We start from the raw sequence: 27362 nt of genomic DNA on the forward strand, positions 1-27362 counted from the left end.
TCAACAAACATTTACTCAGCACATATTACACACTAGGTGCTGGGCTGAGATAAAGGTGAAGAAGATAGTCGCTGCCCTCAAAAAGCTTGCAGATTATTTAGAAAGACAAACAAAAACCAGTCAGTTACCAGCATTGTATGGTGACAGATGGTAGTTACACTTGTGGTGAGCATAACTGCATAACCATAATAGCATAATGTACAGACCTGTAGGATCACCTGAAACTAAGGTAACACTGTGTGCTGACTATACTCCAATTGAAAAAAAAAAACAAAACACATGACCATACAGTGGGAGAAAGCAATGCAAGGATACAGGAAGGGCGCTTGACACAGCCTGAAGGAGTCAGACACACTAAACCAACCCTAGGCAGGCAACTTTCCTCCTTCCTAATCCAGCTAGGGAACGGGCAGGACCCACGCTGTTCCACACCAAGGTCCCTCAGTTCTGAAATATGACTCAGGCCACAAGCTCCTATTGCACTCCCTCCCTCCGTCTGAACCTGGGAAGAGTTCCTCTAACTTCTAGTTCTGCTGTTTGTCCTCAGTGTCCATTTAGAGGCTCTCCTGACAGGCATATCAGTGATTTTTCTCCTTAGTGCCCTAGATGTGCTCAACACCGACTTGTTTTTAGTACATTTCTGCCCTACCAATCCCTTAACTTTTTCTCCTCTGCTCTGGGAATACAGAGCATAGCTGGAGAAAGTTACAAAACTGGTTCCTTTTCAACCCTACGCCAGTTAACTTCCACTCAGTGCTCACATGTCAGCACCTGGCCTGCAAGGCCCTTCTTCATCCTGTCTTTCTGGTGAACTTCTACTCAGCCTTCAAAGACTGGTTCAATTGTTACTTTTTCTAGGAGGCATTTTTGACAACTAGCACTTCCTCCTGGGAACTTCCCAAGGTGCTCCTTCCCACTTACCCTGCAAGGCCCAACAAGCAGCTGTTGTGATCCTTTGTTCACCCATTTCGTCTGCTGGTGAGTCTTGGAGAGAAACAATGTAATCTTTGTGCATCCCAGAATCTAACACAACCCTTCTTGTTGGTCATTCATTCAGCATACCTTCTAAATGCCTTCTGTGTGCTAAGCACTGGGTTGAAAAACTGAATGAATGTCTGACCTACATCACATTCTTCACTCATTCATTCTGTACCTTCTCCACTCTCCTCCAAGATTCCAAACCCATCCATTAGGCATCCTTCCTAGTCTGGCCTTTCTGAAGATTATCCTGAAAGCCTATCTCACACAATCCCCTTGGTTTCTTCTTGTCTGGATTATGCAGATGAATCTGCATCTTCACCCATTTTCCCCCACTCTACTGCTCTGCCAGGCTCCCCTCACCACTTGTATTCTAAATGCATGACCTACACCATACCACCTCCTCTGGGACCTTACTGTCTAAGGAAATCTTTCTTCCTTTCCAGTAAATCCATCCCCTCAACTGACAAATACTTTATAATCTCTTCTATTCTGAAAAATTATTTTTGGCCTTGTGATACCCTCCAAATATCCTCCTGTTTTTACCCTCCCTTTCACTATCCAAATTATTAAGAGAATAAACTATACTCCGTTACTTCCATGTTCTCATCACTGATCTGGTAAAGCATTGGTTGATTGATTGTTACTGAAGTAACAGATAATATGATTTTATTTTTTTAAAGATTTTATTTACGGGGCGCCTGGGTGGCTCAGTTGGTTAAGCGACTGCCTTCGGCTCAGGTCATGATCCTGGAGTCCCGGGATCGAGTCCCGCATCGGGCTCCCTGCTCAGCGGGGAGTCTGCTTCTCCCTCTGACCCTCTTCCCTCTTGTGCTGTCTCTCATTCTCTCTCTCAAATAAATAAATAAAATCTTAAAAAAAAAAGATTTTATTTATTTGAGGGGGGAGCATGGGGGGAGGGGCAGAGAGAGAGAGAGAGAGAGAAGTAGACTCCCCACTGAGCAAGGAGGCCAACTCAGGGCTTGATCCCAGGACCCTGAGATCATCACCTGAGCAGAAGGCAGACAACCGACAGAGCCACCCAGGCGCCCCTATATGATTTTAAAAGTCAAATAATACCACCAGGCTTATGAACAAAAAATAGCACTCTCCTCTGCTGCACCCCCCTCCGGACCTCTCCTTCCCCATTCTCCCAATTTAAGTCACCATATTTGTTCAAATCAATATTCAGAGCTAATAGTGCTGTTACTAAGTGAATAATAGATACAGCTGAATCATACGGAATAGTATAATTAAATTTGCTTTTCTTGTACAATTTTTTGTTTTCCCTGGAACTAACAATTACTACTTTCTCTTCTTATACTTTCTTTCAATTCGGGGGGAGGGGTTAGTATTTATTATGTATTTTTCACTAATTCATCCTCAAACTCTCCAACAGAGCTGTAAATCTCCTCCTAATAAATTCAAACACTTCAGGTAATCTATCAATTTCATTAGAGTCTTGGAGACATTCCTCAGGGGTTTTCTCCTGTTCCAGTCTAGATTGTTTGCTCTCTAGGCCACTCAAGAGCTGACACTTTGCCAGGGATGTCTTTTCCCCTTCATCTCTGAAATTCCTGGCTGTCTCTCCTACCTTGGAGCATCTGTTCCCCATATCCTTTGTCTTCCTCTTTTATGGTTTACTCCCTGGTTGAGGTGGAGCATATATTCCAGTGATTTCCTGATAAAAGGTATATGGGAAGTAAATTTTTTGAGATTATTTATTTATTTATTTATTTGAGAGAGAGAGAATGAGAGACAGAGAGCATGAGAGGGAGGAGGGTCAGAGGGAGAAGCAGACTCTCTGCCGAGCAGGGAGCCTGGTGCGGGACCCGATCCCGGGACTCCAGGATCATGACCTGAACCGAAGGCAGTCGCTTAACCAACTGAGCCACCCAGGCGCCCAATTTTTTGAGATCTTGAATGACTAAAATGTCACTTTATCCATATATATAACTGACTTTTTTTTTTTTACCCACATACATAACCACATACATAATCGAATCAGAAGTTCAAGTTAGCAAACCTTTTTCCCTCCACAATTTTGAAGTGATGCTGCAGTGTCTTCTAGTTCCCAGAGTTGCGATATAGAAATTTCACAGTATTCTAAATCCTAATGTTTTGGATATAACCTGTTTCTTCTCCAGAAACTTTTAGGGTCTTTTATTTCTCCTCTGTGTTCCACAAATGCAAACCCACTACGTATTTTTTTTTTTTTTAATTGAGCTTCTGGGTAGGCACTTGCAATCTAGAAACTCAGGCTCTTCAGGTTTAGGACAGTTTCTCTACTTATTTTGATAATTTTATCCCCTCCAGGAATTCCTTATTCAGTGTTGAATTTTCAGCATTGATCCATAAATTTTCTTCTTTTCTCTCCACTTGTACCTCTCTTTTTCTTTTACTTTCTGGAGATTCTCTCAACTTTACCTTCCAATACTTCTAACTTTTAAAAGAATTTCGGGCGCCTGGGTGGCTCAGTCGTTAAGCGTCTGCCTTCGGCTCAGGTCATGATCCCAGGGTCCTGGGATCGAGTCCCACATCGGGCTCCCTGCTCGGCAGGAAGCCTGCTTCTCCCTCTCCCACTCCCCCTGCTTGTGTTCCTGCTCTCGCTGTCTCTCTCTCTGTCAAATAAATAAATAAATAAATAAATAAATAAAAATAAAAAAAAGAATTTCTGTTATTGTAACTTAATTTTTGAAAGCTCTTTCTTGTTCTCTGAATACTTTTTTAATAGTCCTGTTCTTATTCCATGATTATAATACCATCTTTTATCTCTGAAAATATTATAGATCTTTTTCTTTGGGTAAATACTTAGTACTTAGCAATGTATATCAGTTTGCTAGGGATGCCACGACAAAGTACCACAGCGCGTGTGCTTTCGGTAACAGCAATTGATTGTCTCACACAGACCTGGAAGCTAGAAGTGGGACGTGAAGAAGGGCACTGGTTCCTTCAGAGGGCTGTGAGGGAAGGATTTGTTCCAGGCCTCTCCCCTTGGCTTGCAGACAGCAGCCTTCATGTTCACATGGCATTCTCCTTCTGTTTGTGTCTGTATGTGTAAATTTCCCCTTTTTATTTTTTTAAAGATTTTTCCATTTATTTGAGAGAGAGAGAGAGAAATCAGAAGTGGGGGGTAGGGGAAGAGGGAGAGGGAAAAGCAGACTCGCAGCTGAGCAAGGAGCCCAAAGCAGGGCTTGATTTCAGGACCCTGAGATCATGACCTGAGCCCAAGGCAGGAGCCTAACTGACTGAGCCACCAGGTGCCCCTAAATTTCCCCCTTTAAAAAAGACACTAGTTGGGGCACCTGGGTGGCTTAGTTGGTTAAGTGTCTGCCTTGGGCTCAAGTCATGATCTCAGGGTCCTGGGATTGAACCCCACGTCAGGCTCCCTGCTCAGCTGGGAGTCTGCTTCTCCCTCTCCCTCTGCCCCTCCCCCTGCTTGTGCTCTCTCTCTCTCAAAGAAATAAAATCTTAAAAAAAAAAGACACTAGTCACACTGTATTATGGCCCACCCTAATGACTTATTTTAATTTGATTACCTCTGCAAAGACCCTAACTCCAAACAAGGTCACATTCTGAGGTAATGGGGGTTAAGACTTCCAACATATGAATTTGGGGGCAAGGGCTGGACAGGGAAAATTCAGCCTCTAACAGTGGAATAGTTGGATCATATGGTAGCTATATGTTTAACTTTTTTTTTTTTTTAAGATTTTGTTTATTTATTTGACAGAGAGAGAGACAGCGAGAGAGGGAACACAAGCAGGGGGAGTGGGAGAGGGAGAAGCAGGCTTCCCACTGAGCAGGGAGCCCGATGCGGGGCTCGATCCCAGGACCCTGGGATCATGACCTGAGGCGAAGGCAGCCGCTTAACAACTGAGCCACCCAGGTGCCCCTATATGTTTAACTTTTTAAGAAAAAGTCTCTGTTTTCCAAAGTGGCTGCAGCATTTTATCTCCCCACCAGCAGTGTATGTGAGTTCCAGTTCTTCGTATCTCACCAACACTTGGTATGATACGTCTTTTTAACTTTACCCATTCTAATTGTGACTTTAATTACATTGACATTGAACATCTTTTCATGAGCTTTTTGCCATCCATTCTCTGGTAAAGTGTTGTTCAAATTTTTGACCATTCTTTTAAGCAGCTTTAGTTCTCTCTCTCTCTCTTTTTTTTTTTTTTTTTTTGAGTAAGCTCTATGCCCAATGTGGGGCTTCGACTCATAACCCCAAGATCAAGAGTTGCATGCTCTACCGAGTCAGCCAGGCACCCCTAAGTATCTTTATTGAGATATAATTTACATACCATAAGGCTCATCTGTTGAAAGTATACAATTCAATGGCTTTTAATATATTTACAGAATTGTGCAATTATCACCACAATCCAATTTTAGAACATTTCTATCATCTCAAAAAGGAAATTTGTACTTATTGCCAGTCGTTCCCCATTTTGTCCTCCCTTCACCCTCCTTTCCAGCACGATAACGGCTAATCTACTTCTGTCTCTACAGATTTGCCTATTCTGAACATTTCATGTATAAATGAAGTCATACAATGTGTGCTGTTTTGTGTCTGTCTGCTTTCCCTGAGCATAATGCTTTCAAGTTTCATCCTTGTTGTAGCATATATCAGTACTTCATTCTCTTTTATTGCTGAATACTATCCAGTTATATGGATATACAATTTTGTTTATCTAAAGCATCAGCTGAGGGACATTTGGATTATTTCCACTTTTTTGCTATTATGAATAATGCTGTTATAAACACTTGTGTACAAATTTCTGTGTGGACACATGCTTTCATTTCCCTTGGGTGAATACCCAGGAGTGGAACTGCTGGGTCATGTGATAACTCTATGTTCAACTTTTTGAAGGAAGGACTACCAAACTGTTGCTCAAAGCAGCTGCACCATTTTCCATTTCCACTAGCAGTGTCCAAGATCAAATTTTTCCACATCCTCACCCACACTTGTTACTGTCTGTCCCTTTGATAGCAGCCATCCCAGCAGGTGTGAAGTGGTATGTCACTGTGGTTTTGGTTTGTAGTTCCCTAATGAGTAATGATGTTGAGTATTTCTTCATGGGCTTATTGGCCACTTGAATATCTTCTTTGGATAAATGTCTTCCAATTCTTTGCTCATTTTTTAAATTGGGTTTTTTGGGTTTTTTTTTTTCCTATTATAGAGCTTTGAGAGTTTTTTTTTTTTTTTAAGATTTTATTTATTTATTTTGACAGAGAGAGACACAGCGAGAGAGGGAACACAAGCAGGCGGAGTGGGAGAGGGAGAGGGAGAAGCAGGCTTCCCGTGGAGCAGGGAGCCCGATGCGGGGCTCGATCCCAGGACCCTGGGATCATGACCTGAGCCGAAGGCAGACGCTTAACGATTGAGCCACTCAGGCGCCCCGAGCTTTGAGAGTTTTTAATAGATTCTAGATACAAGTCCTTTTTCAGGTAGATGCTTTTCATGTATTTTCTCCCAGTCTGTGGCTATCTTTTCATTCTCATTAACAGCATCTTTCAAAGAGGAGAAGTTCTTAATTTTGATGTAGTACAATTTATCAATTTTGATTTATTTTAAAAAGATTTTATTTTTTAAGATTTATTTATTTGAGAGAGAGAGAGCACGGAGGAGCAGCGGGGAGAGAGAGAGAAACTTCAGCAGACCCCATGCTGAATGTGGAGCCCGACATGGGGCTGGATCCCATGATCCTGAAAGTATGACCTGAGCCAACCAAGAGTTGGATGCTTAACTGACTAGGCCACCCAGGGGCCCCACAAATATTTTATTTTTAAGTTATCTCTACACCCAATGTGGGGCTCAAACCTACAACCCTGAGATCAAGAGTCACACACTGTATGACTGAGCCAGTCAGGAGCCCCAGACAATTTATCAATTTTTAAAATTTATTGGTTGTGCTTTTGCTGTGGTATCTAAGAAATCTTTGCCTAGCCACAGATTTTCTCTTACATCTTCTACTAGAAGCATTATAGTTCTATGCTTTACATTTAGATCTAAGGTCCATTTTCAGTTAATTTTTTTAAAAAGATATTATTTATTTATTTGACAGAGAGAGACACAGTGAGAGAGGGAACACAAGCAGGGGGAGTGGGAGAGGGAGAAGCAGGCTTCCCGCTGAGCAGGGAGCCCGATGTGGGGCTCGATCCCAGAAACCTGGGATCATGACCTGAGCCAAAGGCAGACGCTTAACGACTGAGCCACCCAGGCACCCCATTTCCAGTTAATTTTTATATATGCTATGAGATCTAGATCTATGTTCATTTTTTTTTTGCATATGGATATCCAATTGCTCTAACACCATTTGTTGAAAAAATATCCTTTCTCCACTGAATTGCCGCCACAAAATTGCCTTTTTCAAATATCATTTGTCCATATATGTGTGGGTCTATGTCAGAATCTCTCTTCTATTCCACTGGCCTAATTTGTCTTTTTCCCAATACCACAGGGTCTTGATTATTGTAGCTTTATAAAAAGTTCTGAAATCATGTAGTATTGGCACTCCAACTCTGTTCTACTCAAAAGCTGTTTTGATCATTGTTATAAGTTGAATAGTGTCCCCCCAGCCCCACCAAAAAGATGTTGGAGTCTTAACTCCAGTACTTCAGAATGTGACCTTATTTAAGATGGGATCTTTACAGAGGTAATCATAAAGTTATTAGAGCAGGCTCTAATCCAATATGACTGGTGTCCTTTTATAAAAAGGGGGAAATTTGGACACAAAGACAGAAATGCATGCAGGAAGAATGCCATAGGAAGACTGGGTTGTGCTGCGGTAAGGCAAGAAGCTAGAAGCCAGAAACTAGGAGAGAGGCCTGGAAAAGACCCTCCCCTGGTCCCTTCACATGGAACAAGGCCCTGCCAACACCCTCATCTTGGACTTCTGGTCTCCAGAACTGTGAGACATACATTTCTGTTGTTTAAGCCACTCAGTTTGTGGTACTTTGTTAGAGCAGCCCCAGCAAACTAATACAGCTGTTCTATGTCCTGTGCATTTCCATATGGATTTATAAGTCAGCTTTTTCACTTCTACAAAAAAAGTCTGCTAAAATTTTGATAGGGATTGAACTGACTCTATAGATCAATTTGGGGAGAAGCAACATCTAAACAATTTTGAATCTTCTGACCCATAAACAGGTATATTTCTCCATTTATTTAGGTTGACTTTATTTTCTCTTGGCAATGTTTTGTGGTTTTCAGCGTATGTACAATGCTGAATAGAAGGCGGGGGGGAACAGCAGATATCTTGTTGTTCTTCATCTTAGAAGTAAATCATTCAGTTTTTCACCATTAAGTTTAACTGTAGGATCTTCATAAAAGCCCTTTATCAGGTCAAATAGTTCCTTTCTATTCCTAGTTTCCTGACAGTTTTTATCAGGAATGGATGTGGCATTTGTCAAATGCTTTGTCTGCATCTGTTGAGTTGATCATATAGTTTTTCTTTTTTAATTTGTTAACGTGATGAATTACATACTGATTAATTTCTGAATGCTCAACCAACCCTGCATTCCCGGGAAAAATCCCACCTGGTCATGTATTATCATATGCTCAAATTTTGTTTAGAATTGTTATACCTACTTCATGAGAGATCCTATTCTGTCATTTTCTTTTCTTGCCAAGTCTTTGGTTTTGATATCAAAGTAATGCTGACCTCACAGAAGGAGTTGGGAAGTATCCCCTTCTCTTCAAGTGAGATTATACTAATTTACATATAACTTGGAACCTTACAATAGTATTCTTCCATCTTCCCCCTCTTAGCCTTTAGGCTGCTGTTAGTGTACATTACATAGATATGAACCCACAACGTGTGTGTAACTTTTATTCAAACAATCAGTTCTCTTTTAAAGAGATTTAAGTAATAGGTCTTCTGTATCTACCCATGTCATTTCCATTTCCTCAGCTCTTCATTTCTTTGCACAGATTTGCATTTCCATCTGGCATCCACTTCCTTCTCCCTTCCACATTTCCTATAGTATGGAAGGGTATGCTGATGATGAATTATTTCAGCTTTTGTGTGTCTGAAACAGACTTTATTTAGCCTTCATTCCTGAAAGAAATTTCGCTGATTACAAAATTCAAGGTTAACAGTTTTTCTTTCAGTACTTTATAGACCACTGTCGTCTTCTTTGCATTGTTTCCATAGAGAAATCTTTATCTTTGTTCCTCTGTTAACAGTGTCTTTTGTCCTCTGGTTTTAAGATTTTCTCTATCACTGGTTTTGAGTAATTTGATTATGATATGCTTTGGTGTGTTTTCTTCATATTTCAGGAACATTTAACTTCTTGGATCTCTGGGTTTACAGTTTTTATCAAATTTGGGGCCAATATTTCTTAGATTTTTTTTTTTCTGCTCCCTTCCCTCTTCTTCAGAGACTATAATTACATGTATATTAGGTTCCCTGAAGTTGTCTATAGCACACTGATCATCTTTCCATATTTTGCTCTTTACTCTTTTTTCTCTCTGTGTTTTGTGCTGGATATTTTCTATTAGTATGACTTTAAATTCTCTAATCTTTTATTCTGCAATGTCTAATCTGCCACTAATATCATCCAGTATATTTTTCATCTCAGACATTATAGTTTTCAACTTTAGAAATTTGAGTCTTCTTAAAAAATATCTTTCATTTTTCTACGTGATTTTTTAAATATCTGAAATACAGTTGTAATAAGTATTTTGATATTCCTGTCTGCTAATTTTAATCTGTGTCAGTTGTGGGTTGACTTCAATTAATTGATTTTTTTCCCTTCACTATGGTCTGTATTTTCCTGATTTTTACATGTCTGATAATCTTTGCTTAGATACCAGACATTGTGAATTTTACTTTGCTGAGTACTGAATATTCTAGATTCCTTTAAGTATTTTTGAGCTTTGTTCTGGGACACAGTTACATTACTTTGAACAGTCTGTTCCTTTTGTCTCTTGCTTTTAGGATGTGCTAGGCTGGACCAAAGCAGGGTTTAGTTCAGGGCTAATCATTCCCTACCAATGAGGTGAGGACTCTGTTAGTGCCACTACTGAGGGCTCTACCAATGCTCCATGAATTATGAGGTTTTCCGGGGTGTAGAAAGAGGCAGTATTATGGGCACGGTTTCTTTTAATCCTCTTGAATTGGTGCCCCACCCTGCCTCAGCCATGAATAGTCTCCTCATATACATGTGCCCAAAAGTATTCTGCTGAATACTCAGGATGAACCCTCCACAGATCTCCAGAGTTCACTCTGTGTGTAACTCTTCCCTCTCCAGTATTCTGGCCAGATCTCTAGGTGCCTTAGTCTCTCCAGACCCTCAGCAAGGCTGCCTGACCCTGAAATCATGACCTTCCCTGCACTGCAGCCTGGAAGCTCTCTCAAGCCAATATGCTGGTGTAGTCAGAGGACTCACCTTATTTGTTTTCCATTTCTCAGTGATCACTGCCCTTCATTACCTAATGTCCAGTGTTTTTTAAACTGTTGTTTCAGATATATAGATTATTTTTTCTGTCTATTTTTAAGTGATTATTTCCAGTGGGAAGATGAATTCTGTCCCTGATACTCCATCTTTCCCAGTAGCAGAAGTCCCAATAACTTTAAAAAAATTGTGTTATTTTAGGAGCATCTGGTTGGCTCAGTTGGTGGAGCGTGCGACTCTTGACCTTAGGGTTGTAAGTTCAAGCCCCATGGTGGGTGAGGAGATTACTTTAAAAATAAAAACTTATGGGGTGCCTGGGTGGCTCAGTCGGTTAAGCGACTGCCTTCGGCTCAGGTCATGATCCTGGAGTCCCGGGATCGAGTCCCGCATCGGGCTCCCTGCTCGGCAGGGAGTCTGCTTCTCCCTCTGACCCTCCTCCCTCTCATGCTCTCTGTCTCTCATTCTCTCTCTCGCAAATAAATAAAGTCTTAAAAAAATAAAATAAAATAAAATAAAATCTTATACAAAATTGTGGTATTTTAACCATTTTTACATGTACAGTTCAGCAGTATTAAGTATGTTCACATTAGCATGCAACCATCACCACCATACATCTCCAGAGTTTTTTCCATCTTCCCAAACTATACTTTCCATTCCCCTCTCCCTTCAGTCCCTGGCAACCACCACACCACTCTCTATTTCTATGACTTTGACCACTCCAGGTCAAATTTTTGTGACTGGCTTATTTCACTAAGCATAATGTCTTCAAGGTTCATGCACATTGATGTACCTCTTTTTGTTTATCCATTCATCTGTCAATGGGCACTGGGTTGGTTCTATTTCTTGGCCATGTGAATTAAGGCAGCTATGAACATAGGTATGCAAATATCTGATAAAGTCGCTATTTTCAATTATTTCTTCTTCTGTTTTAATTAATTTTTAATTTTAATTCCAGTACAGTTAACATACAGTGTTATATTAGTTTCAGGTATACTGTATAGTGATTTAACAATTCTATACATTACTCAGTGTTCGTCCTGATAGAGAGAGACAGAGAGCACACAAGCAGGGGGAGTGGCAGGCAGAGGGAGAAGCAGGCTCCCCACTGAGCAAGAAGCCCGATGTGGGACTCGATCCCAGGAGCCTGGGATCATGACCTGAGCTGAAGGCAGACGTTTAACCGACTGAGCCACCCGGGCATCCCCCTGCTTTCAATTCTTAATGATTTTTTTATTACTAAGTGGAATATCCTTTGCACTTACTATCCCTATTTCTCCTTGTCCTCTAAGTAACAGTTCATAGTAGCCATCTTTCAAAAAGCCACCTTTTTGAAAATCTCCTCTGCCTTATGCTAGACTACACTCTCCATTTCTTTTCTTCTCGCTTACCCAATCTTAAAGCCTTTGAATTATGTCTTTGACTTAGAAACCTTTTCTCTCATATTGTTATATGAAAGCTTCCTTTACATCATTTAGGAATTAGCTCAAGTGCATCTCTTTGAACAGAACTCAGCTAAAAGAGCTTCATCTCAGGGTTGTCAGTTTGAGCCATGCAATGAGCTCCACGCTGTGCATGGAGCCTACTTAAAAAGTCCAATTTTTAAACTTAGTACTACTTCATTGAACAAACATACTATAATTTGTTTATTCATTCACCTTTTGATGGACAGTTAAGCTATGTCTGGTTTGGGGCTGTTACAAATAAAGCTACCATGAATGTTCTCACTTAAGTCTTTTTGTGAACCTATGCAGTCCTGTGTATTTAGGTATACACCTAGAAGTGGAATGTCTGGGTTATAGGTTAGGCATACGCTTACATTTTTTAAAAGATTTTATTTATTCGTTTATTTTAGAGAGAGAGAGAGAGAGTATGGGGGAGAGAGACAAGTAGATTCCATGCTGAGCGTAGAGCCTGAGGCAGGGCTCCATCCCATGACCTGAGATCACGACCTGAGCCAAAACCAAGAGTTCAACGCTCAACTGACTGAGCAACCCAAGCACCCTGTATATTTAAATTTAAAGATTTATTTATTTATTTAAATTTGAGAGAGAGAGTGTGTGTGCAAGCAGGGGGAGGGGCACGGGGGAGAGAGAGAATCTTCAAGCAGACTCCCCACTGAGCATGGAGCCCAATGCAGGACTCAATTCTGGGACCCCGAGATCATGACCTGAGCCAAAATCAAGGGTTGGACACTCAACCAACTGAGCCATCCAGATGCTCCTGTTTAACTTTATTAGATATTTGAGAAACAGTTTCTGAAGTAGTTGTATCATTTGATACTCTTCTCTAACAATGTATGAGAGTTCCAGTTGCTCCACATTCTTGCCACACTTGGTATGTTCAGTCTTCCAAACTTTGTTGAGTATGTAATAATATCACATTAGTTGTTTTTTTTTTTAAGATTTATTTATTTGAGGTGGGGGAGGGGCAGAGGGAGAGGAATAGTGAGTCCCAAGAAGACTCCGTGCTGAGAGCAGAGCCCGACATTGGGCTTGATCTCACGACCCTGAAATCATGACCTGAGCCAAAACCAAGAGTTGGACGCTTAACCAACTGTGCCATCCAGGCACCCCAATATCACATTAGTTTTAATTTGCATTTCCCTTATGAATAATGTTGAAAACCTATTTTTATGGCCATTTGCATACCTTATTTTGTGAAATAACTATTTATGTCTTCTGTACATTTTTTAGTTGTTTGATCTTTCTGATTTTTAGAAATTCTATATATATTCTAGATATGAGACCTTTATTAGATAAATGTATTATTGCAAGTAGCTTTTCCACATTCTTTTTTTTTTTTAAAGATTTTATTTATTTATTTGAGAGGGAGAGAATGACAGACAGAGAGCACGAGAGGGAAGAGGGCAGAGGGAGAAGCAGACCCCCTGCCGAGCAGGGAGCCCGATGTGGGACTCGATCCCGGGACTCCAGGATCATGACCTGAGCTGAAGGCAGTCGCTTAACCAACTGAGCCACCCAGGCGCCCAGCTTTTCCACATTCTTAATGCTGTCAGCATGTTAGCAGATGTTTAAATTTTTTGAATGAAATTCAACTGAGCAACTGTTCTTTTTTATGGTTCATGCTTTTTGCAATCCTCCTAAGGTCATAGAGACAACTCTCTCTCTCTCTCTCTTTTTTTCATAGAGACAGCTCTTATGTTGTTTTCCAAAAGCTTTACAGTTTTAGCCCTCACATTTAGGTCTTTGATCCATCTCAAATTAGGTTTCATGTATGGTGTGTGGCATAGCAATCATGGCTCATGTATTTCCATATGGTTACCTGGTTGCTCCAGCACCATTTATTGAAAGATCTTCCTTTCCATGGGGCTCCTGGGTGGCTCAGTCGGTTAAGTGTCTGCCTTCGGCTCAGGTCATGGTCCCAGGGTCCTGGGATGGAGTCCCACATCAGGCTCCCTGCTCAGTGGGGAGTCTGCTTCTCCCTCTGCCTCTGCCTCTGCCTCTACCCTGCTTGTGCTCTCTCTCATTCTATCTCAAATAAATAAAATCTTTAAAAAAAAAAGAAAGACCCTTTTTTCCCTCATTGAATTACATTAGTCTTTTGAAAAACCCTTTTAAAAATTCTAGGTTTAAAAGAATCAATTGTACAACTTCAGGATGGGCAAGACTGCATACTGAATAATGTGGTTGACTTTGAGACATAGAAGCACCTCCCCCTTAGCAACAGAACCTATAAATTTTAGCTAACACATATGCTGACATCATTTGAAGTTTATTGTGGCCATGTCATTAAATTCTGGTCAAAGAAATATAAAAGCACAGTTGAATGTGCAACTTTCATGAAGTCTTTCAAGGTAAGTGACAAATTCTCTCTTTTTTGCTAGATGGAATACAAATGTGATGGCTGGGGCTGGAGAGAAAACAGAATTTTCTATTTTTATAAATTAGGGAAATTTTTTAAGATATAGAAAAAAGTACAGAGAATAAAATAACAAACACACCCATGTAACCACCACTCAAATTTAACGTATTTGCTTCACCATATTTGCTTCAGATTTCTCCTTTTTATATTTTTATTATTTTTATTATTATGTTATGTTAATCATCACACATTACATCATTAGTTTTTGATGCAGTGTTCCATGATTCATTGTTTGCGTATAACACCCAGTGCTCCATGCAGAACGTGCCCTCTTTAATACCCATCAGCAGGCTAACCCATCCCCCCACCGCCCTCCCCTCTAGAACCCTCAGTTTGTTCCTCAGAGTCCATAGTCTCTCATGGTTCATCTTTCCTCTTTTTTTAAAGAAATAAAAATACAGATACAGTGAAGAGTTGAGGGCCCCTGTGTAGCCAGCCCTTTCCAAGCCCAATCTTTTTCCTCCCTCCCCAGATGCAACCCTACTCTGAAGTTTGTGTATGTCTTACCTTTCAGAGACAACTTTAAGAATTCACTGGTTCTGCCTCCTCTGAGTGCCCTTAGTTCAGCTGTGGTCTCTGCACTACTGGTTTAGGGATCACCTGGGGCACTTGGAAAATACAGAGATCCCAGGTTCCCGACTCTGGAGATCCTGTTTCAGAAAGTCCAGGGCGGGCCTGGTCACCTTCATCTTATTATTACTTTATTTTTTTTTTTTTCACTTACATTTAAAAAAGCATGCCAGGTACAAATCAAAACCACAATGAGATAGTATTTCATATTCACTAGAATAAAAAATACATACAATAACAAATTGGTGGGGATATGGACAAATTAGAACCCTTATACACTTCTGGTGGGAATATAAAATGGTATACCCATTTGGAAAACAGTTTGGCAGCTCTTCAAAAAATGAAACACAGGGCGCCTGGGTGGCTCAGTCGTTCAGCGTCTGCCTTCGGCTCAGGTCATGATCCCAGGGTCCTGGGATCGAGTCCTGCATCGGGTTCCCTGCTTGGCGGGAAGCCTGCTTCTCCCTCTCCCACTCCCCCTGCTTGTGTTCCTGCTCTCGCTATCTCTCTGTCAAATAAATAAATAAAATCTTTAAAAAAAAAAAAAAATGAAACACCAAGTTACCATATGACCTGGCAATTCCACTCCTGGTTATTCACCCAAGAGAAATGAAGGCACAAAACCTTATAAGGAATGTTCACAGCAGCATTATTCATATGCACAAAGCACCCACTCTCCTTGTATGCATTCTTCTACACCAGGCGACCTTTCTAAGGAGTTTCTCTGATATAAGTAAATAGAATTGATTACTCTTCATGTAACTTCTTCAGGATGGAGGACTGAACTTAGCAAGGACTTTGGAGTGAGACTTGGAATCCAATGCAATTTATGTTGTTTGCCAGCTATGAAAACAAATGGGAAAAATACCTATCCTGCATAGTTTCTTTCCCAGTCTGCTCTTAAAATACCAAAAGCCATAAGATCTTGTTATAATTTGCTAAATTAGATTCAGTCTCAGATAGAGATATCCTAAACTTAAAGAAGCAAAAGACTTCGGACGCCTGGGTGGCTCAGTCGGTTAATCATCTGACTCTTGATTTCAGCTCAGGTCATGATTTCAGAGTAGTGAGATCAAGCCCCACATTAGAGTCCACGATGGGCTTGAAGCCTGCTTAAGATTCTCTCCCTCCCTCCCCCTTTATCCCTCCCCCTCCACTGCCCCACCCCACTCACTCTCTTTCTAAAAAAAAAAAAAAAAAGCAAGCAAAAGACTTAGTCTAAATTGTCTCATTTAACTCTTTGATATAAAGCCAATCAATAGATCACTTTATTCTTTGTAGACAAAGACTACATTTATTCATTTATTACTTTGATAACAGTAAAGAGAACATTATAACTAAAATGTTTGCTTCCTGATTCATTGTTTTTTTATTTATGGTAATTAATAAAGACACATGGGCACTTAAATCCATAGCTATAATTCTTTTTTTTTTTTTAAAGATTTTATTTATTTATTTGTCAGAGAGAGAGAAAGATCACAAGCAGGAGGAGTGGCAGGCAGAGGGAGAAGCAGGCTCCCTGCTTAGCAGGGAGCCCGATGCGGGACTTGATCCCAGGACCCTGGGATCATGACCTGAGCTGAAGGCAGCTGCTTAACCAACTGAGCCACCCAGGCGTCCCCATAGCTATGATGCTTAAACTCTAGAGCTTATTTGTTTTTGTTTTATTATAAAATGCTTAACTATATAAAGAAGTACAGAGAATGAGATCACAAATACTCAACTGCTCAGTTTTATGATAATTTTTACTATGCTTGCCAGATTTCACATAAAAAATAAACATTCCAAGCCTATAGCTGCAGAATCTCTACAACTAGTAAACCAACACCAACTCGTTTAGCGTATCAACCTAAATTATACTAAATGTAAAGTGAGAAATAGCTGTGCAGTTGAAATTAAAAATTCTGATCCATCCTTGGTAAGAAATATAGCGGAAGATCAGCATTGACTGTAGACTGTCCCAGGAGTCTTGGCTGTTGCCTCCTGTTTCACATGTCCTTTCATGGAATCTACTTGCTTGTCTGTGGTCCCTGCCACCTGACTCGGAGCACTCAAGACCTAATGGAAATCAGGCCACAGGCTGGGTTGGGCCAATCAGATTCTCCTTCTTTACAGAGAATTTGAGTGTCGAGATGCAGATATTCTAGTGTGTCCTCTACATTAACACTAGTTGTTATGAGAGTAAATCATAAAGTAAAATACACAACTCACCTCCATGCTTTAGAAACCTATTGCCTGTTCTTGAACTCCTTAGCCTAAGATAATCTTAGATAATGGTCTCCGTCACTCCCTCCTCTTCAACTGGAACCCAACACTCTAATCACTATTAAAGATGAGCTCAAATTTTCTCCTTGTCCTCCCTCTGAGAGGTGAAATCTGTTTCTCCTCCCCTTGAATCTGGGGTAGCCCTGGGACTGGCTTTAATTCACCAGAAGATGGGGAAAGGAAAGCTGTTTGACTTCTAAGGCTGCAGCTTCTGCATGCTTGCAGTACTCCCTCTTGGATCCCAGTCGCCATGCTGTGAGAAACATTCCAAGCCATGTACACAGGTCATATGGAGGAGATCCTTGATGCTCAGGTCAACAGCCTCAAGCTGAGCTGCCAGCTGCCAGCCATGTAAGTGAGCCATTTTGGATGTTTCTGGCCAGTTGGGCCTCCAGATGACTGTAGCCCCCCAGTACCACTCTGGAGCAGAACTGCCCTATAGAGCTCAGTGAATCACTGATCATGAGAGATAATCAAAAGCTGCGGTGGTGATTTTATTTATATATATATATTTTTTTCCTCTATTATTAATATCTTATCTCAGTACCTTTGTCACCATTAATGAACCAATACTGACACATTATTATTAGCTAAAATCCATACTTTATTCAAATTTTCTTAGTTCTTACCTAACATTCTTATTCTATTCCAAGATCTCACCTAGGATATTGTATTACATTTAGTCATGATGTCCCCTTAGACTCCTTTTGGCTGGGACAGTTTCTCAGACGTATCTTGTTTTCTCTTGACAGTTTCGAGGGTAGTCTTGGTCAGGTATTTTGTAGGACATCCCTCTGTCAGGATCTGTCTGATGTTTTTCTCATGATCAGAGTGGGACAACGGGTTTTGGGGAAGAAGACCACTGAGGAAAGGTACCATTTCAGCCCATCACATCAACAGTACGTACTATAAACATGACTTACCTGTCGATGTAGACCTTGACCATCTGGTTGAGATGCTGTTTGTCAGGTTTCCCCACTATGTGAAGCCACACTTAAGGAATGGGGACTTAGGCTCCACATCCTTGAGGGTGAAGTATCTACATAAATTATTTGGAATTCTTCTGCCCAAGAGATTGTGATAGTGGTTTTAAACCACTAATTTTTGGTGTGGTTTAATACACAGCAAGATATCAGGGCGCCTGGGTGTCTCAGATGGTTAAGCGTCTGCCTTCGGCTCAGGTCATGATCCCAGGGTGCTGGGATCGAGCCCCGCATCGGGCTCCCTGCTTGGCGGGGAGCCTGCTTCTCCCTCTCCCTCTACTGTTCCCCCTACTTGTGCTCTCTCACTCTCTCTATCAAATAAATAAAATCTTTAAAAATAAAAATAAAAAAAATACACAGCAAGATATCTGAAATGCACTCAAATCTTTTCACCATCTCCTGTTAGACTTCACCATTTATATATGCGACATATGCTTCATTCTGCTTATAATGCCCTTCCCACCTCCACCCACCCACTCACCAACCAACCAATAAAAATGAACAAAAACCCCTTATTTTTCCAACAAAACTCCAGTGTCACCTATCATGAAGCTTATCCAGGAGGAATTCTTTGCTTTGACCTAGCTCCTAATACCACACAGTTAATACAACTATCATTGCCCTTATGGTATAGTTCCCTCCCTCAACTAGACTATAAGTTCCCAACATGCAGAGACCCTGCCTTATGTAACTCTGCACACCATACCTCGGACCATCAGCACATACCTGGTGTCCCGTAAGTGTTTGTGAATTATATAATTAACTGAATGACTATAAAGGTGTATTATTTTTTTAATAATACCTCAATTTAAAAGAATAAAAGAGAGAGCATAAATAAACAGCTATAGTCCAAGATGTGTCAGTAAATCTACACTAGAACTGGAGCCTACCTCGTGATGCACAGTTCCACTGTGCAATAGCTAGAGCAGGCACTAAGAAAACTGATCACTGCATTTAGTGAGTCAAAGCCACATATAACAGACAAAATAGTTTCTGTTTTCAGATCAGTGTGACAACATAGGCACATAAATACTAAATAAATTAGATCACACGAGTCTCTTTCTAAGGGAATCAGGCCAACGAAGTCCATATCCTCGCCTTTGGATTTCCTGATATGTCATCAAAGACTTTTTACAGAACATAATTTTCATATTTAACTTCTAAAGTGTGGAACAATGAGACAGATTCATGGGTAACTGTGTTAGTGCTATTCAATTTTCTCTTTTACATACACAGCAGGGAAATTAAATAAGCCCTGAAGTGGTCCTTGGGAAAAATATAAGGAATAGTCACTGTGTCTCCAAAGGATTCAAGGGCTTCTGAAGTTTTACATTAATACTAACTCTGTCAACTTGTCTTCCTTCAGTATTTACAATAGCGGCTTTCACTAAAACAGTAGAATGCTCTGCGAGAAAGTGATTAGGTCATACAAAACTGCATTCTATTGACCAGGGGAAAAAAGCCCTCCCACAGAGAGTACCAGCAGCACTGGCAGCAGCAAAAAGACTCCCCTCAGGAAGGTCCAGGGCAGCAGACTGGGCACTGAGATACCCTTGGAGTGCCCAGGAAGGACTAGGGACAACTTTGAAAGGAGAGAGACATAAAGGTGACACTGAGGGCCCCCATATGACCAGGCAGAGAAAAAGCCCAGGAGAGTCAGGACATGGAACCAGATATAGAGATATACATAAGCACACAGATAACAATTTATATACAGGGTTTGACAATGGTTAACATTCATTCACGCCTTAGCTTGAAAACCCAAACCTAACAAATTACCGTTTAAAAATTTATAGCAAAAAATGTCTAAAAAATTATTGATAATGTCTCTGTGCAGCAGGAATAAGGGACAGGCTTTTTACTTTTTACCTTACACACTTCTGACTCATTTTAATTTCTTAAAATAAGAATATAGAACTTGCACAATAAAACATTAAAAGATAAAGTGCTACCATTGCACAAACGAAGCATAAAGTTCTCTATGAGTTCAGTAAAATTGGTTTTAAATTGGTCATGGAGCACAACAAAAATGGCTATCAAGAAGAAAAAAAAATCTTCTCAACCTTAGGTTAGGTTTTAATTTAAATCAAGCTAGTTTCTAAATTCACCTAAAACAAAACACCCACTCTACTCACCCACTACCTGTTTTTAATTTCTACCCAAAGTGTTTGCATCTTTAGTAATTCACTGACCTTGGAACTGCTTTCTTCCGACACTTCTCCCTCATTGGTTTGCATGGGAACAGACTCTGTGCAAAACTCTGCAGAAACACACAAATACTGCCTAAAAGAGGTAAGAGGAGAAAAAAAAGGAATTCAGTGCAAAAATCAGTTTTTCAAAGATTAGATTGAAACTGGATCACCAAGGAGGCAATGACCTTGTGTGTGTGTGTGTGTGTGTGTGTGTGTGTGTACACATCTTTGGTAAGAAGGGAAGGAGAGAGGTCGGAGGGAATTTTCCCTACCTTAGGGGAGGATAGTTAGGAAAGGTTGAAGACATTGGGGTATTAAACAGTTCTAGATTTCTTTCTTCTTTTTTCTTGATTTTTGGCAGAGGTGACAGTGAAGATCTTCAGCAATTCATATAGTACAAACGGTGACCCGTCAGAAAGGACGCCCACCTATTTAAAGCAGTGGGCCAGCTGTTAGGCTGTAGCAGGTCATGCTGCCCACATATTACAACAGGCTACTGAAACTGGCTGGGTTTCCTGGGTTTATCATTTATGTTCAATATTTGTGGTATATTTTTTAACTGAAATTATGGTACACGCTAATGGTGGATCCTACTTTTTTAAGAGGATTTGCTTAATGAACTAAATATCAATTAATTTATTTTTACATGAGAACAGGCTGTCCTAGGGCAAAACAATAAAAAGTAGTAATTTTTCCTCTAAGAATAAAATGAGTCAAGTTGGGTTAAAATTTTATGAATTAAAATGTACCAAAAGGAAACTACTAATAAAGTGTATGTAACATTCAAATTTTCATTCAGTATGTAATTCCTGAGGAATAATTACTCAAACTGACACAAAACAAATCTCCATCACATTACAGGTAATCAATGTTTTAAAATCTTTCTAATATTTTATTTTTTTAAAAGATTTTAAAGAAGCTTCTCCCTCTCCCACTCCCCCTGCTTGCTTGTGTTCCCTCTCACTGTGTCTGTCAAATAAATACAAATCTTAAAAAAAAAATAAAAGGTTCATACCTACAAAATATAAAAGCTAAAAAGATGCTTGCCCCAGGATGTGTGTGTGCAGAGACTCTCTTTATAAATGCAGCAGCCTAGAGATATGGTGTGGAAATCTGTATCCTCATCTGCTGGGTGGGAGAGGAGTATCAAAATATCTACTGTGCTCACCTAATGAGGTTTTTTGGGAACCATTGTGTATTTATGTGACATGAAATGTAAAATTGGTACAGTGGGAGCTCTGTTAATCAAGCCCCATTCACTCACTCCAGATGAACTGACACTGCCCATTCCCAGTGTGAAACAGATGCTCACCGCAAGGGAAACAGGCTTTCTCTAGCTGGTTTTGCCCCTCATCTGTTTATGACAGTTGTGCAAAAATAAACTTGCTCTTTCTATGAAAATTAAATTGACAGCACTGGAAAAAGTCAGGAAGCTACCTAGAAGGATGTCGTATGCAAACTGCTTCACAAATGTCCTTAAGCTCTCATTCTACTTTACAGAAATAGAGACTGTATTTCATAAATGATGCATTATATGGACAGCGGACAGAGAAAGACACCCCAATGATTTCTGTGCCATTTCCGTTTGAATGTGCTTGGAAAGAGGAACCTCCTTCACCTCTCCCGAGGTCTCCCTCCTGGCTCTTCTCCCCAGGTACAGGTTCCACCCTGGAGGATCCTTTCTGAATGGTGAGATCAGAGGGAGAAACAAGGTACGTGAGCTCAGCCCTTTTCTCTTCCTTTTGGGAGCCAGCTGTCCCCAGGGAGCATGCACTTTCCTCTGCTCTTGTTCCCCTAAATGCAGGCCCCTCACAATTACCTGGGACTAGGTAAGCCTGTTGAATATTGAGTTCAGTGCTAGGAAGTTCACTTGCCTATAGATGTACGCCATATTCTCCAATATAGCTTTATTAGTAACAGAGATGATATTTCGGTCTCTCAAATGCCCTACTCTTTTATTTCTCAGTTGGTATAGAACTCAGCCAAGGGAAAAAGAGTGCTATTTATTGGGTCTCTCAAAGACCCTAATATCTGGTATGTGAAACTAAAGTTTTGATAAATACACATGAAGGAGAATGTGGGGAGTAAAATGCATGTGGAATTTCTAAGGCTTCTGTTGGGGCAGGACTTTGGGCCTTGGTCTTTTTAACGAGGGAGCAACGTGTTTCAGTCTTGTAGAGGTTTACATGAGGCCACACGCATTTTTACTGTCACACACCAGCTTTACACTATTGAGGCCGAATTAGAAGTTTATAAACCACAGGCTAAACTGTATTTTGACATTAGTGATGACTGTAGTTATGGTAACTTTGTCTTCAGGTAGTGGCTGTTTCTATAGAGACAAGGCTGAATACACCAGGCACACAAGCCTTAGCAAAGGCTTGGGGGCTTTGCTGGCGACAGCAAGGAAAGAAGCCGCAGTCCGTTGTGGTGGTGGTACCGAAGGCTCATCTAAATGTCAGCTGTGCAAGTGACCTCAGCACTCATCGGCCACTCTGGCCTAGCAAGCAAATGCCCGCTGTGCTGGCCTCAGCAAAGGGAACAGGGCATTAGCAGGCTTGGTTGGCTTCAAAGTACAGAAGGCTGCTGCCTGACCTTGAATTATGCAGGCACAGCTTTTCCTAAGCAGGCATGGCTGAGGCAAAGATTAGACTTTAGGGAAAAGAGACTTTCTTCATACTTTTAGATATTAATGAGTAGAACAATTATTTGCTGCACATAAGCTGCAAGGCAGCTGAATTTCAAACGACACATGTGCTACAAAACCAGTGAAGTTCTATGTTTAAATTGTTTGTGCTCAGCTTACACAGGCAATCCAAACAGGAAATGGAAATTGAAGAGATGTCTCACTATCCTCATAGAAGGCAGGGAGGCAGGGAACTTACACGGGAAGGGAAGGAACTTGGTAACTGGGGCTGCCACTACTATAAATCCCTAAATATTGCAAAAAGAAGGTGATACTTCAAGTATTAATCTTTAAAGCAGAAGACAGTGTACATTGGTTGGGTTTTTTTGAGATACGGTAAAGGCCCAGTTCCAAATTTAACCTCCTGCTGGCAGATTTTTCCAAATTGGGTGGAAGTGTCCCAGTCGTGGATTCTGTACACTGGCATGGGCTAACTGGATATCCTGGAGAGGCTCAAACCAAGAGGACCTCACCCATCCTCCCTCCCTCAGATACCAACGTGGCAAGACTGAGTACAGCATTCTGAGAACCTACTTTTATCAGAAATTACTGCTCATGGGCAGGAGGTAGACTTACTTTCTGAATCTGGTGGCTATGGGGACAGTGCTGAAACCATTTTGTTTAGCCTTGGAGTTCATATAATTTATATACTGTTCTGATCTATTTTAGGATCTCCTGAAGGCATAATCTATTTTGCATATCAGGTTTGCCCAAGAAAATATCCAAGAGAAGAGTGGGTGGTAGTGGGGGTTTGTCCTCTTGAAAGTGGGAGCAGGACTGTTCTGAGACCCCCTCTGTCCTAGAGGGGAAGGACACACCCGACATGACCTGGATTACACTGGTGCTAGGAGACAATGTGCTAGGAGACGAGCTCTTGTGTGTTAGGGGAGGAAAACTTGCCCACCCTCGGTGCTTCCTTCCATGGGAGGCAATATCCCTTTACTACTATTGGCCTTATATTCCTGACATGCTGTCAGGGTGAAGTGACTTGTCCGGTCAGTGAGTTTGGAAGGGGAAACTGGGCTTGCATAGTCCAGCACCCCCCCAGGCCCTTTCCTGTGGGGGCACCTATTCTGCTCTGCTCCTTCCTTCTAGAAGGCGAGTCTGTCCCTGACTAGTACTGCTGGGTGAGGAAACCCGTTAAGTTTCAGAGCTGAGTATTAGAAAGCTGACCTGCTTTTAGACACAAGCCCCGTTCTATGTCAACTTTATTAGTAATAAAAGTGAAAGTCTGATCTCCACCTGCTTTACTCCTTCATCCTATATGTCTGTGGTTCAGAACTTGCTCAGGGGAGAGAATGTTTCTTATCAGGTCCCCTTCAATTCCAGGTTATATCTGGAACGTCTCCTCTTCAGAATTAAGTTTTCTACATCGGTCTTATCTTCCCAATTATCCCATTGCCATAATACGAACAGCAGCCTTTTACTTTATAAACTTTTCAACTCTATTTCTAGCTACTCCCCATGCACACACTATCCCCCACTTCACACAGGCAGATCTTCTCTCTATTCTCTCCACACAGCTTGCTAATTTAATTTCTTTTTTAAAAAATGTATTTAAATTCAATTTAATTAACATATATTGTATTATTAGTTTCAAATTTAATTTCTATTTATGCAGTTCATACCCGATTTGAAAACCCTTCCCCTCACCACCAATCCACATTTCTATCTTTCTAATATCCAGTCAATTTTTATTTCTAAAAATCTTTCCTGATTAATACCATATAGTCTGCCTACTTACTATATGTCCTATCATACCTATTTTTCTACTTCTCCTTTCTTTAATTTGTCCTCCTTTGTGTGTGTGTGGTTTTGGAACTATTCTTAATAGTTTTTAAGGTGTTTCTTGAAAAAGCCTTGCTGACATTCTTGTGAAGCCACGGCTTAGAGTTGTGTGTAAGGGTCTAAGTGAATTTTACTGCCCTTCTGACAAAATGGAAGGAGAATAAAGTAGGCCATGCAAAAGTATGCGGTTGAGCTAGGGGCTCCACTCGGGAAGTGACAAAGGGACCAGTGTATCGGTGCTAAGAGAGTGATGAAAAAGTCAAGGCAAAGTGCACTTATGTGGAAATTCACTGGAGGGGGCGAACAAGTGGTAGGAAAGCTGTCAAAGCTGACGTGACAACACAAGCATTTGATTTCTGCTCTGGCACATGATTTCACCTCAGAGCTGTCACCAGCTTGCCATTATGTGGTTAAGTGACCACTGACCTGGTGTTGCTGCAGCACACACAGAACGGGACTCAACAAACGTTAACGACAAACATGAGTAAAACCATACATCACACCGCACCCATGCTCGGTCTTTTCTAAAAGCTGGCAAATGTATTTGTACCTTCCAAGCTCTCCAGGATCTAGCCCTCACCTGTCTCTCCGGTGCCATCAGCCAGACCTCTTTTTCCCTTTGCTCCGGTCATAATGAACTACTTACGGTTCCACAAATGTGCCAGATTATTTCCAGTTTCCATGTTTTTGTTCATACTGCTCCTTCTGCCTTTCCCTCCCTGGTGCCACCAGAGAACACCCTACTCTCATCATTCAAGACTCAACTTTTACAAAGTATTTCCTGATCCATCTCTAGGCAGAACTGGCGATTCCTTCCTCAGTGTCCCCGGTGGATCTTGTCTGAATTCTATTATATGATCTGTAACGCTCTACTGGCTTTACTTGCTTACATAGATGCTTCCCTTATGACACCATCAACTCTTTGACACCAGACACTGTATCTTGTTAATGTAGGTATTCATCATTTATCTAAAGCTGTATACCCGGCATTTAATAGTCAATAAATTTCTAGGTAGAAATGACCGAATTAATCAACTAAAGTCCTTGTTATTTAAACTGCAATAGGTATCAATTCAATAGATACTTCCTGGGTCCCTACCACACACCAGATGGTGCTCGGCCAGAGTACTACAGTAGAACAAGTTTTGGCTTTGAAGGAGCAGAGTCATTCATAATTCTTTGTCAGTTATTAGCTGTGTAATCTTGGGCACTTAACGTTCTAATCTTCATTATTTTCATCCAGAAAACTTGTCAGAAGGAGGTGTTACAAGGATTAAATGAAATAATATATGCATAGCACTCAGCAAGGTGTCCAGGAGCAGCCAACAGGCACTAAAAAACCAGTTAGTTCCTTTCCAGGAAGTCTCAAAGGGTTTACAGACTAGTAAAGGAGACAGAGACAAATAACGCTAATGTAAAATACTGAATGCTTTATTATAGTCATAGTAATGGGTGCACCTAGAATACAGATGAGAAAGAAATTCTGCCAAGGTGGCCTGGGAGAGGGGACAACAGGAAAGATACGAGAAAGAGCAGCGGATAGCTGCATTCTTCTCCCCTCTTCCAAACTCCAAGTGAAGAGAAAAGCACTGACCAAGGCACAAAGCCATGAAAAAGAACTATGTATTTGGGAAATAGAAAATGGCCCGGTAGGGCTCACAACAGATAGGGGTGCACTAGAAAAGCAGCCAGAAACATTGATTGGAATTAGGTTCTGTAGGATGTTTGTAGGATGGCGTCTGTAGCAACTGAGAGCCGCGAGAGCTGTTTGAGCAAAGGAGTGACATGAGTAAATACATCATTTTGAAAGCTAGTCCTGGCAGTAATGTGGACGACAGACTGGAGTAAGGACAGACTAGAGGCAGAGAAACTAGGAATACGCTCACAGAAAACTGTGGAATTGCTAAATCCTAATAACAAATTCTAGCTTTATAAAAGGATGAGGCACCAAATGTCACTATCAATCATTTGGATTGATGTGCTTTTTAAAGGGACCTACTGAAGTAGAAATGCAAAGAGCTGATGTGATGGCCACTTTAAATACCCTCGTGGAACAACTCGGGAAAGGAGCAATAACGTCAAAATGTACTCTTCTTTTTAAGATGAAGTCTCTCCCATTTCACTGCTAATACACGGTGTATTGAAATTTTAAAAACTTACCTTTGACAGTATCCTGGGGCAACACAAGCCCGTGAAGATGAGTCTAGACTACATTCAGTGCAAAAAACCAAAACCCTGAAAAGAGAGAAAAATCACAGTGAGCTGTGTGCTCATAGTAAGATGCATGGGAAGCGGCAGGGCACAGTTCTGAATCAGGGAGCCTATTACAAATCCAGGCTCTTCCATCTACCAACTATTGACTGTTGGGCCAGTGGCCTAACCTCTCGAGACTTAGCTTCCTCATTCAATATTGAGAACAACAGCACCTTCCTCACAGGGTTCTTCGGAAGTTTAAATGGAATATGCATAAAACAGCATAGGGCAGGGCACCAATCACATGCTCAATAAAGGTGAGTGCTTATTAAGAATGTGAACTGAGGGGCACCTGGATGGCTCAGTCGGTTGAACGTCTGACTCGATTTTAGCTCAGGTCATGATCTCAGGGTGGTGGGATCCAGCTCA

The 27362-nt window shown here is 41.0% G+C and overlaps 1 protein-coding gene across 1 annotated transcript in view; it reads right to left on the reverse strand.

The window, feature by feature from the left end:
- Positions 1–26969, reverse strand: part of TNRC6B (trinucleotide repeat containing adaptor 6B) — a 181493-nt gene extending 154524 nt beyond the window's left edge. Inside the window, exons 1-2 of the mRNA XM_044915319.1 lie at positions 26901–26969; positions 20267–20357 (exon numbers count right to left, since the gene is read on the reverse strand). Of these exons, the coding sequence (XP_044771254.1) occupies positions 20267–20311 (45 nt within the window). The 5' untranslated portion in view covers positions 20312–20357; positions 26901–26969. The remainder of the gene's footprint in view (positions 1–20266; positions 20358–26900) is intronic.
- Positions 26970–27362: the final 393 nt, after the last annotated feature.

This window comes from Neomonachus schauinslandi, chromosome 5 (genome assembly GCF_002201575.2).
Source record: "Neomonachus schauinslandi chromosome 5, ASM220157v2, whole genome shotgun sequence".
NCBI lineage: Eukaryota > Metazoa > Chordata > Mammalia > Carnivora > Phocidae > Neomonachus > Neomonachus schauinslandi.